General features: G+C 37.6%; 1 protein-coding gene across 3 annotated transcripts in view; it reads left to right on the plus strand.

Moving 5' to 3' along the window:
* Positions 1–12846, plus strand: part of Lmo3 (LIM domain only 3) — a 59794-nt gene extending 46948 nt beyond the window's left edge. The window contains exon 4 of one of the 3 annotated variants that reach the window (XM_057774498.1): positions 11139–12844. In XM_057774498.1, coding sequence (XP_057630481.1) covers positions 11139–11244 — 106 coding nt within the window. In that variant the 3' untranslated portion in view covers positions 11245–12844. Of the gene's footprint in view, positions 1–11138 lie in introns of all 3 variants that reach the window. The other 2 variants (XM_057774507.1, XM_057774488.1) reach the window with 2 other exon arrangements.
* The last annotated feature ends 222 nt before the right edge of the window (positions 12847–13068 follow it).

Consider the following 13068-nt stretch of genomic DNA (forward strand, 5'->3'; position numbering starts at 1 on the left):
TGTAATTCTTTTAGAGGCAAAGAATTGGTAACAAGAAGAAGTTTGTTTTTATCTTGTTTGTGTTTATTACTTCCCCATCTCTTGGCTTCTTCTCTGGAATCATAAGCACGGTCCCTACACACTCTTAGCTACCTCCAATATCCTTGAGGGGGAAGTCAAATGAAGCTAATAATTATACAATTACCAGCATTGGAAAGAAAACAAAGGGAAGAATACTACACAGAAGTCTAGGAGGCTAAGTTGTAGTTTGGGCCCTGCTACAAATGGGCTGTGCAGTCTTAAACTAATTACATCATCTCTCTGAATCATCCAGTTTCCTCATTTGTAACACATGATTACTCAATTTCAAAACTCTTTTCAACTAAGAGTATAATAACTCCTTCATTTTTTTCTTTGTTGAAAATTATACTCTCTGTTGGGAATTATTCTGTGGCTACAACCTGTTTTCCACAGGTAATGCCGAGTTTAGCATACTGTTGATATGCCTACCAGGGCCAGGCATGCTGGTGCTCACAGTTAATCTCAGTATATCAGAGGTACAGGAAGGCAGATTTCTGTAAATTCAAGATGAGTGTGGTCTATCTATCATGTTTAAAGACAACTGGTACTACATAGTGAGACCCTCAAATAGCAAACAAACAAACACAAACACAACAAAACTGTGCATATCAAAACTACAGGTATTCGAATTGTAAGACCCTTGCTGGAGTTTCGAGAATGTCTAGTATCTGTAAGAAAATGTCCACAGAGTGTGTCATCAATAAATATTGCTTTACATTCTCAATTTATGTAACTTTCTCTGAAAAGTCCTGTTTTATTCAAAGTATCTTCACGAGGCCCTAAGAAATAATAAGATATGATGTCTGTGGTGAAAACAGATTCAAATTCTGGCCCCATCATACATTCAGTAAATTATTGGCTTTGTAATTCTTTAGTGTGTTATGTAACCTCTCAAAACTGCTACATTTTTGTGTCAATAAAATAAAATCATATATTTGTCTTACAAAGTCTAGAGGTTAAATAAAATAATTTTCACCAAGTACTGAATGCATTTTAAAAGTTTATTCCTTCTATATCTATAATTTTCCCTGTCCAAATTATACCCCAGTATCCTGATATTTCTATAAAATATATAACACAATAGTGTCTCTTGCCAAATTTAGATGTCTAGAATATTTCCTAATATAACTTATTTCATTACCTAGGCAATAACCCAGGAGACATCTTGTGTCTTGATTCTCCCCAACAAATGGTTTATATCATCAAAGACATCAGTTTTAGGTGATACTTAGCCAACAATAAACTAAAAAGTTCACATGTTATCTTTTATAAAAATGTGGACACACAAAAATGTCCATGCATCCATCAAAACACAGTTCTTTGCGTGTGAACATGTGCACACACATTTTCAAAGAGTGTTAGCCATAATGGTAAAACACCTCTGTTCATGTGACAGATTGATTCAGTGATGGCAGGAGCAATGAGAGCTGTCTTTAAGAAACCACCCTGTTAACTGTTCTACTTAAGCAAAGCTTTCAGATTTTTAGAAAAAAAATTTAAAAATGAGAAAGTACTCAAACCTTCACTATTCTAAAAAAAATGTATCTTAGCATATAGTCACTCATGATTTTTCTTTATGAATATGTAACAAATTATGCATAACTTCTATATATTATACTGATATTTAGTCAGATTAAAAAATAGGAAGAGGACTCTCCCACATGATGGTAACTTCCTGTAATCTCATCACTCAGGAATTGGAGGCAGGAAGATCCAGTTAGGTGTAAGCCTGCAGGATATGGTGAGACTCTTGTCTATTAATAGAAGTAGTCACAGTCGTTGTAGTAGTAAGAGAAATAAGTCATGAAGGTGGGAGGGAGCTGGGAAGGTGGGGTGTGTCTGGGAGGAGTTAAAGAGATGAGTGTACTGACTATGATACAAATGCACAGAATGAGTTAATAAAATACCATGTTAATCGATTTAACAGGGAAGGGTCTTAATGTATGGCCCGTGAACTCTTTCATTTAGTCTCAACTATTTATTCATCTTCATTCTTGCCATTAAAATTCTTTTAACATATTTTACATTCCTTTTTATCATCAAGTATTAAGTCTACATTGTGTGCTCTGATGGTTTGGTCATTTCTATAGTCCATTTTGTATCATCAATAAAGCAGACAAATATTCAAATCAGTGTCAGGGAAAGTTCACAGTAGTGTAATTAGTTAGTCAAAGAATACAATGATTTGAACGCTTAGGGTAAATATTGACCAAATGATCTTGATAAAAGTTGTACCTATGTTTCCCACACCAAGTTTCCTCATGATCTCACATATTCAACCTAACACTTGGGGCTTATTATTTAGAAAGAAATTCTTGTCACCTTGAGAGACGAAAGCTGCTACCTGAGTATAATTTTTAATTGGTGTTTATTTGCTGACTTGTAGCCCTTCAGATTTTTCTACTCTGGGAACTGTTCATGCCCTATGTCCATTTGCCTACCAGGTCAGGCGTCCATATTTTATCTACGTCCTGCACTGACAATGAAAGCATCGTTCAAGTGCTAGATTCAGCCTGAATCCCATTATAATACAAAGTAATTGAAGGTTGTTAATGCTGTTTACAAATCATAGATCAGTTTTATTTCATCATGGAAATAAAAAGTTACATTCACAATTAAGTCTGTCTGCTCAGTAGAACTCAGTCAAGTAAGACAAGCGCTCCTAAATTTTGACTCTAAAAATGGCTTGCATTCTTATGGCTGCCAAGCACAATCCCAACCTCATTACCAAAGCACCTAATACATTTCTATGTCCGCTTCATTTATTACCTGCTGTAAAGTGGCTGCATATCTTTAGCACTGGCTATGCACAATTAGCAATAGGTGATTGTCTTGTCGTTGTGGTCCTTGCAAGACAAACTTCCTCGATGCAGAAAGTCAGCTCATCTTCATCAGTCAGGCAGAGCACACAGACGTGGTCACCCTGAATACAGATGGGTCTCAAGGTAGGAGATGCCCCTCTTCCACTGAATGTTGCTGTGGAGACATATCCAGTGTGGCCACGTCCCGACGAAGCCTTGCAAAGCCTTGTTGCAACACTCAGTATGAAGACCAAAATTATTTCCAAATATTTAAAAAAAAAAAAAAAACAGTAAAATAGGGGCTGGGGAGAATTCTCTTCAAGTGAAGGTCAAGTGCTTACCACAACAGTAAGAAGGCCTGAGTCAGATACAGGGCACCGACCTAAAAGTCCAGGCCAGTGGTTGCATGCCTGTAATCTAAGTGTTGGGGACACAGAAAACAAGTTCCACGGAGCTTGTTTACGTGGCCATTTAGCTGAATACGCAAACCCCAGATTCAGTGGGAAACTATCTTAAAAGTCAAGAAGGTCCAGTCAGATGGCTGAGTAGACAAAACACTTACCCTTGGAGAATCTGACTGTGATTCTGGAAATCCACAGTGTAGAGGAACCGACACACTGACTCTATACTCTATCCACAGCGTAGAACCGACTGATTCCTTTACATTGTCCTCTGACCTCTACACATAGTGAACTACTTGCAAAGCAACCCCCCTAACAAAAATTCTTGTTTAATGAGATTAAAAGAATATTCCAAGGATTTCTTGATAATAGCAATAATAAGTAAGGAGCCGTGTACTAGAGGACACCCACTGTCTTCTTCTGGCCTCCATATATATTTGTGCATCAGTAAATGAACACCCCTGCACACACACAGCATAATATATATGCACATGAACACATGTACATGCATGAATATCCATGTGCACACACCACACAGAGAGACAGAAAGCAATAATGATGGTATGTGCAGGGCTATGCCTTTTCTAGCAAAACTGCAGGTCCTGTATTTTAATTACCAAAATATCTCCCTTTAAAAAGTAAGGAAAGTGGGGAAGATCTTTCTGGAACTTATTTTATGATAATTTAATTTTCATTTGGAATTGAAAAAAATCTCTATACTAGGTTAATTTATTAAGGGCTGAAAAGTTCCTCCACAGAAAACTAAATGATGTATCTAGTTTTTCCCTGTCCCTCTAGCAAACTACCAAATTTTGACACACAGATTTCTTATTAATTGTGAAAGCTCAATTGATAGCTTAGGCTTGTTTCTAACTAATTCTTTTTAACTTAAATTAGCCCGTATCTTTTAACCAACCTTGTTTTTACATGACTTGGTTACCTTTACTTTGTAAAGCCCATGCTGCTTACTCTGCACCACACACACACACACACACACACACAAACACAGAGAGAGAGAGAGAGAGAGAGAGAGAGAGAGAGAGAGATTTTGGAATATATTAATTTGAAATGCAAATATAAATTAAATTTGTGTTTTTTAAGATTATACTTTGTTTCATTTATTTATACATACATACATACGTGTGTGTGTGTGTGTGTGTGTATGTGTATGTGTGTGTGTGAAGAAAAAGACTGCTCTTTCATATTCCGGCCACCCAGACCCAAATAATCACACAGAAACTATATTAATCACAACATTGTTCAGCCAATGTCTCAGGCATATTTCTAGCTAGCTCTTATATCATCTTGAATTAACCCATTTCTATTAATCTGTGTATTTCCACAAGGCTGTGGCTTATCAGATAGTTTCTGGGCCTTTCTCCTCCGGCAGCTACATGGCATCTCTTTGACTCGACCTACTCTCTCTATCTCTGTTCTGATTTCCTGCAAGGCTTTACTCTGCTAAGCCACTGGGTGAAACAGCTTCTTTATTAACCAATGGTAATAAAACATATTTATAGTATACAGAGAGGAATCCAAATCACACATAAGCATAGCAATCTCATTTAATGCCAAAAATGACCATTATGTAGATGATACTTTTAGCCTCTAGAGTAGGCAATCAGATTGGTGTCTCCTCATGACTCTACCCTTCTTCCGAACATTCTTTCTGCCAGCCCCCCAAATCCTGCCTAGCTATTGGTCATTAAGCCTTTTATTAAACCAATCAGAGTGATACATATTCACAGTGTCCAAAAGGATTATTCCATAATATAATGACCTTGGAACATAAGGGAAAAAACAGTCTGCTTGATATTTCCTTTTCCTTTCTTTGTGGTATTTAAGAAACATTTTACATATATTAATTTTCTGGTATGTGTGCACGTTTTTACCATGGTGCATGTTTAGAGGTCAGAAGATAGCTTGTTGGAGTTGATTCTCTCCTCTCTTCTACCCTGAGGATTCTGAGAATCAAATTCAGGTTACAAGGCTTGGTGGCAAACACATTGACCCTTGGAGCTGATTTTCTGGCTCAACATTTGTTTTCTATTTTAAGGGCTGAAGCGGTGCTAGGCCCTGTGGAAGCAGAGGTGAATAAAATCTAGTTTCTTTAAGAAACTCAATGCATTCAGCACTCTGGGGGAGACAAGATATCAGAGACTTGCAGTAAAGCTTAATTAGACTTAGGTCTACATGCTGGGAGAAGAGGCATCCATTTTTTCAAGTTCAGGGACGCACCTTGGAGCTGACTGATATGTTTAGGTTACAGGAACGAGTCCTACGGTCCTGGTAAAGCTGGGGACAGGGCTCAGTTGGTAAAATGCTTGCCTGGTGGGCATGAGGCCCTGCATTCCAGGTTCAAAAGCCACATAACATAACAAAACACCAAAACCAGTATGGTGGCAACTACCTGTAATCCTAGAGCTGGGAAGATGGACATAGGCAAATGCCTTGGACTCCCTGGACAGTCAGCCTAGCCAAATCAGTCAGTCTCCTGTCTCGGTGAGAGACTCTATCTCAAAAAGATTGGTGGATGGCTCTAGAAGAGTACAGTAGAAGCTGATTGCTGCCCTCTGTGCTCATAAACATCCATGTGCACCTACAAGAACACTGCACGTGCGTGTGCACAGATGCACATACACACTCACACACACAGAGGGAAGATTTTGAAATATATTAGCTTGAAATGGCAAGTATAAATTTGTAGTTTTTTTAAGATTTATACTTTGTTTCATTGATTTTTAAATATTTATATATATATAATTAATCATAACAATCTCATTTAATACCCAAAATGATCATTATGTAAATGATGTTTTTAGACTCTGGGGTAGGCAATCAAATTGGAGTGCAGAATTTTTTTCTTTTTTTTTATTATGATGATAATTATTTCTTTTATTTTTCTAAGATTTTAATTGTATCATTCTGCCCTTCCTTTTCCTTCCCCCAAGCTCTTCCATGTTTTTTTTTTTTTTTTTTGCTGTTTTTGGATCTACGCCCTCTTTTCATTGATTGCTAATATTATATATAATTAAATACACATGTTAATATATATTCTATGTATTATAACTACAGACTGAAAAAGTTATACTTATTCGTGCACAGATGTTTATATAAATAAATAAACAGGAGCTGAGCAGTAGATGTGTTAACATGGAGTTGGGAAAGGGCAGGAGTCCTCAACAAGAGGCGAAGAAAGACAAGTAACTAAGGAACGAGTAGACAAGAGAAGCAGTCTTCCACTGAGAAGAGCACACCCACTGGCTGGTGAACCATCAACAAATGGTCAGCCCTATAAACATATGTACAAGCACCAAATTTACAGACATAGAAGATGTGCAGAAATATTTAAGGACTCTGCCCAAGACAGTGAGTGTTCAACTCAAGATTTTAGCCAAGCAAGTCAGGTTGTTACTCTCCTGAGCAGCTGACGTCAGAAGAGCATTCTGTTTTCTGACGAAGAATATGTAAGTATAAATAGGTCCTGCAGGGCTAAGGTAAAGTTGATTTTGAATAATTTATAGCAGGATTCAGAATAGGGATAGTGTTCCATGGTGCTGAAGGGATTGTAAGGGGTGAGATATGCAATGACAATTGGACTGTCAATGGGGAAGAGACAGGAAATTTGTTCACGAGTGTAGGGACTGGCAAACACCTCTTGCTGAATATTGCAGTATGGAGTTCTCTGTCCTTTAGTGGCTATGAATGCTGAGTGAGAAAGCAGATATGTTGGGAATACATACCAAATTTCCTCTTCTTTTTAAACATTATAAAGACAGAAATTAGTTATAATTATACATCACTGACCTCAGGGAAATAAGACTACTAAGTTAATGTTCTCGCTTCTTCAAATGCATATCACAAATGGAGGCATCTTAGAACAGGGTTTTGATAAACCTGTTCTAACTGGAAGAGGTGGGAGCCTTGAGAGGGAGGTAAGGGGACACCGAGAGTGTTGAAAACATTTAAAACCACTTTATTGAATTTTAAAGAAACAGTAAGAAATATAAAAGGGGAAATTGCTCTACGCCCCCTGTTTTAGAGCAGAGGTTTATTAATTATACTTCATTCTTACTCTTCTCAGGACTCAAAAACTTTCTGAAGTCAGCTAGACGTGTCCTCTGCTGGAAACTAGCTGCATTCTTAATTTCCACATAAGAATATTAGATGAGTTAATAACCTAATTGGCATCCTTTCTTTCTTCTTTAGTAAGTTTTAAATGAAGATAAAACTAGTAGAATGATCATTCCACAAGCATTTAAGACTGCATTACAAGAAAGATGATGATAGGGCATTCCCGAGGTTTAGGCTGGCCTCTTAAATACACTTAAAGCTTTCTTCAGCCATCACCATATTCAAAATGTTTTTTTTTTTTTACAAATGTTAAATCTCATAAAAAGCAGGTTATATGATGTTGGAAATAAGTTACAAAATTTAAGTTATTCCTTATTTTGTTGAGCATTTAACACCTACACTGTGATTTGTCTAATTGCTTCATGTCTACACATCTGAGCATATGTACATGTTTGCGTGTAAGTACACATATGCTCCCACATGTTGTATGCATGAACGTGGCTGTGTGGATGGGTGTACAGGTGAGTGTGCATGTGGAGGCCAGAGACTCACTAGGTGTCTTCTGTAGTAGTAGCCTCTCCGCTTTATTGTTTTAGACAAAATCTCTCACTGAACCTCAAGCTCAACCGTTTCATTAAAACAACTGGTCAGCACCTCCAGGATCATCCTGTTTCAGCCTCACCAGTACTAGTCTTATATGCAAGCACAGGCATGCCAGGCCATTTATCTGCATGCTGGGGACTGAACGAAGATCTTTAATCTCAGGTGGCAAGCACTTTACCCTGTCCCCAGCCCCTGTATGGGACATTTTTAGGGACAAGAATGATCTCAATTGAACAGCTATGGTCTGCTCCTAACCACAGCAGTAAACATTGTTTATACTGTTCTGTAAATCAGGTGTGACTGTGATACCTTTAACCTGTGTTCTATATCATCTTTACCTTTACATATAGGTCGACATGTCCACAAAAGACTTTACCCAGTTGTTAATATGTCAGTTATGAAACCTTTTAGAAAGGACTGTTTCGCTCTGTTGATGTATTTTCTCTCACTTTTGTATATTGTATCCATTTCTCTATGTCTCTCTCTCTGTACTAGCCAATGGGACGTGTGGCATCCACCTCATCAAATGGTAGTTAGACTTATGTAAAATGCACAAGAGAATACAGTAATGCAAAGACTGGGTCTGGGTGTGGCAATTCATTCCTGCAATGGCAGCATTCAGGAGTCTGAGGCGTGATGGTTGCAAAACTTCGAGGCCAGTGTGGGCTTCACAGTGAATTGCAGGCTAGTCCAAACAACACGGTGAGACTTTATTTTAAGAAAACAAAGACCAATAAACTTAGATTCACTCTTTACGTCGTCCTGACCTGGGTGAGAAAACAAACCAGGGGCTGACAAAGAACTGAAACATCTCCAGTTCTCCACCACATTTCCTTAGGCTGTGTGAACCTAGACAGGTCTTTTGACATTCTGGTAAGAGCCCTGAAAGTCATACAAGTGTACATACATGCAAACATGTACATATACTCAAATATGTAGACATGAAAAATTCGATAAATAGCAGTGCAGGAATTAAATGCTGACCTACTAGGCTGAATGTGAGAAACAAGTCTGATCAAGTCCCATGATCAAAAGGGGAGGCTTAGTCTTTGCCACCACGGGAAGGCTGGAATCTGAACCATATCCATGGCAGCTTGTTTGCCTGCCTTCCCTGGGCTTTTCCTGGTAGTTCCCTATAGTTGGATACTGTGTCTTCATCTCTCCTACAGAGAACTTAAGTAGGGAAAGAGTGGCATGCACCCATGCCAGCATCACATGTGTGACCAAAGCAGAACATGAATCCAGGTCCCTAGGACTGCTGCTTCCAGGTGACAACTCACTGTGATAACCTTGATCATACTTACCTACAAAATAAAATATTCTGTCGTTAAGGACTCTGAGCTACAAATGACAGGATACCACAGGACAGAATGGGAATACAGAATCCATCTTTGTATATGATGACTAATAGAATTTACGTTCCTGATAAGAAATTAAACAAAGTTAAAGACAAAGAACACTGAAAATTTTTTTCAGATCATTTGTACTGTAGTAGGAAAACCAGCCCAATAACAGCAAGAAGACAGGAGTACGTTACTGAATGTATTTATTCAGATATGATATTATATTATTAATGAGTTGAAAGTAATTTCAGCAGTAATATAATTGGATTGTCTTGAGCACTCATTAAACATGACTTTATTGCTGTTTTACTTAATTTTCCATAAAAGATAAAAGTCAAATTTGGGCTCCCAAGGGTTGTCCAAATAAAAGAATATTTCTATTTATCCAATATATCTTCATGGTCATGCTATCTATATAAACTGATATATTAAACATCACTGTTTAAATGCAATATTTAAGGCATACAGCCTAAAGCTAGCAAAAGAGGAAAATATACTCGAAGTCCCAAACTTAAATGTGCATCTTGTCCAGTAGATGCAGCAGCAAACAAATCCAGGATTTCCAGACCAGAGCTGAGCCTCTACTTTAAACCAACATCAGCAGTAGGCAGTAATCCTAGGGAAAAAGTAAATTCCACAAATAAACAGAGCAATTTTCCTTTAAGAGGAGAGCTAATTCTTTTCAGTCTACTTTTTTTATTACACTATTTTCCCCTCTATCCACTTAGCTAGTATAAGGATAAATTTCCAAAGCTGCCTGGATGGAAAATAAATAGATTCACTGTTTGTCTAGAATTCCAATCTTTGCAAATGTAAATCAGCCCAAGTGCCCCTCATTTAAACCTTCAACTTTGCAGAGCATTAGAGGGTGGCCTTCACTTCACAGTTTAATCCACGCACTAAGATTTCTGCCTGAGCATCACTCTGAATTGACTATCTGATAAAGAATGACCGCCACCAAAGGTCACAGAGGTCAGCCTGTGTAATTACAGAGTTGTTTTCAGTCAACTCTACCAAACACTGCTGTTTGAATATATATATACACACATCTCCCCAGAGTTACTTTATTGCTAAATGTACTGAAAACAGCACGGCATTTACTTTTGACCTGGATTGTGTTCATTGTATCACTCACTGAAAAACTATATAAAAAGAACGCTTATTAAAAATACTAGAGTCTTGCACTTTAAACAATACTTCATAAACTAAAATGCATAATTAACTGCTGGGAGCTGGTTTTATTTATCACATCAACATGAGAAAGTTCTTCCAGGTTGCTCTGCCTTAACAGGAAGCATTCTAGGAAGTAACATCTACTATTTCATAGCTGGGGAATTTGCCATGGAGGAAAATAGCCCCTGGGCACTTTGCACTGGACAGTAGGCACTTACATATTGCTAAGATTTAGTCACATTTTAATAACAGCATTAAAGGGTGGCTGGAATAGAAAACTTTAAACTGGACAATTTCCTAATCACTGTAATGATTTTTGTAGTTTATATTAACTGGACAAAGGACCAGTATAAAACCATTCATGATCATGACCAGTAAGAACTGATATCATATTTAATTTTACTTTGATGGGGATGTATATGGATCAAATATTTTCTCCTCGCCAAAGTGGCAAGGAAAAGGAAAAGAGAAAAGAAAAGAAATAAGGAATTTCACCATTGGTGTCCCAAATGCTGACCTTGCTGCTCCTATGTTGTTTATAAATGAGGAGGAGTTTGAAAGACTGTATGCAAGTGTTAATATATGAAACAACACAATTTTAACTTTTACAGTGAAAGTAACTTCCTAAGACTGTCTTTCAGATTTCAGGAGTCCTAACACACTTTATGTTTTTATGCTTTCAGATTTTGTGTCGGAGACAAATTTTTCTTAAAGAATAACATGATCCTCTGCCAGACAGACTACGAGGAAGGCCTGATGAAAGAAGGCTACGCACCCCAGGTCCGCTGATCCGTCGGCATCACCCCCAACAACACAAAGCACTACATCCCTTTATCTTTTTTGCTCACCTGTATATAAGAATTGACACAGGAACCTACTAAATAGGATAGTGGTAGGACAGCAGAATGACCGGCCATTTGGAAGAAAAGGCAGACTGCATCTGTATGTAGTAAAATTGCCCCAGTTCAAGAGTTGAATGTCCATTATTAAAGAAAGAAAAGTAATGTATATATTGCTGGATTTTTTTGCTTGCTATTCGTTTTTGTGTCACTTGGCATGAGATGTTTATTTTGGACTATTGTATATAATGTATTGTAATATCTGAAGCACAAATGTAATACAGTTTTATTGTGTTACCATTTGTGTTTTGTTTGCTTCTTTGTATTGTTGCATTTAGTACAATCAGTGTTTAAACTTACTGTATATTTATGCTTTCTGTGTCTACCAGCTATTTTCAATGAGCTATACCTTTCTAGTAAGAACTGAAGAGCAAATCTCACCGATGACGCACAGATAACGCAAGACTATCACATTAGAAACACAAAAGTAAATAAGTAAACACTGGCAAAGCAGTTAGTGACACCCACTCCTTATGGCTCCTACAGTTAGGTGTATTCATGGTCTCATGATAACCCCCTATTTTCAGGGGACTAAAGATCAGCTTTAAAAAAAAACAATAAAGATTTCAGCTTAAAGCACTTTCGTTTTATACCAACGTGAAAAGTGCCATTTTTAGAATGACTTTAAGACTTAGTGATGTCCTTTTAATTCTCTTTATTGTGTCCCTCACCTTCACTGTAGATTTATTCTCCTTTTCTTTTCTCAATCACACACCTTATGTGAAATAGTGCCTTTGGGTAGCATGTAAATTCTTTTTCCAAAGGGTTACTCTAAATGAAAACGGTATTACCACAATTATGACATAATTTTTCAAATTTAAGATTCCTTGTGTAAATGTTGTCCAGGCTTCTCCTGGGAGATGGGGCTTGATGTCTTTATGGTTAAGGAACTGATGACACCACACGGACCGGAGTGCGACCCCACTGAAACCAGGATGGTGCCCCTTGAGTTCTTCGCCATCGTCCTACTCAGATCATGTAACACTTGGGCTAAAAATCTATCTTTTCATTTCTTTTTCACGATGAAGTGTTTTCCCCTTATTTAAATGATAGCTGATGAAGAAGAATGTTCTAGAAACAGAAACTGTGGGAAATGATTTACTTAAACTGCAATGAAGGAAATAAAACCAAGACTCTGGTTCCCTCTTCTGCTCACACGTTGTTATTTTGGTTTTGCATTCTGGGGTGAGACCAGTTTTCCCCAAATCCACTCCAAATGGTCACTGTGAACCATATTTGTTCTCCAGCAAACTCTGCACCAAGGGTTTTCTCATTGTTCTCCATTGCATATACAGGAAATGTCCCCCACCGTTATTTGTATTACATATTTTCCCTGCCAGTTTCTGCATTACAGATGGTGATTAAATGTTCTACCTACATTCTTGGTCTGGGGCCAGAATATTAATATGGAAACAATGCTGGTGTGGCTTTGAATCATCATGAAACATAAGTTTATTCGGGAAATGCATGAGAATCTGAATATTGCCTCGTGAAAAAAAATGGTTCTGTAAAAAGTGAATGATAGGTGCATTTTCCAAATGCTTTGTGGTTAAGAGTGTGCAAGTCCCGTTTGCTCAAATTGGAGGAAAATCGAAGAATTGTAATCTATTTGGAATCCACAAGGTGATTCTTATTTCCCGCTCAGCTCCAAAAGTTTGTTTTGTGAGAAAACAGGCTTAGCTTAAGACATCAAAAACGAAATTGGGAAAGATGA

Source organism: Chionomys nivalis, chromosome 1 (genome assembly GCF_950005125.1).
Source record: "Chionomys nivalis chromosome 1, mChiNiv1.1, whole genome shotgun sequence".
Lineage (NCBI taxonomy): Eukaryota > Metazoa > Chordata > Mammalia > Rodentia > Cricetidae > Chionomys > Chionomys nivalis.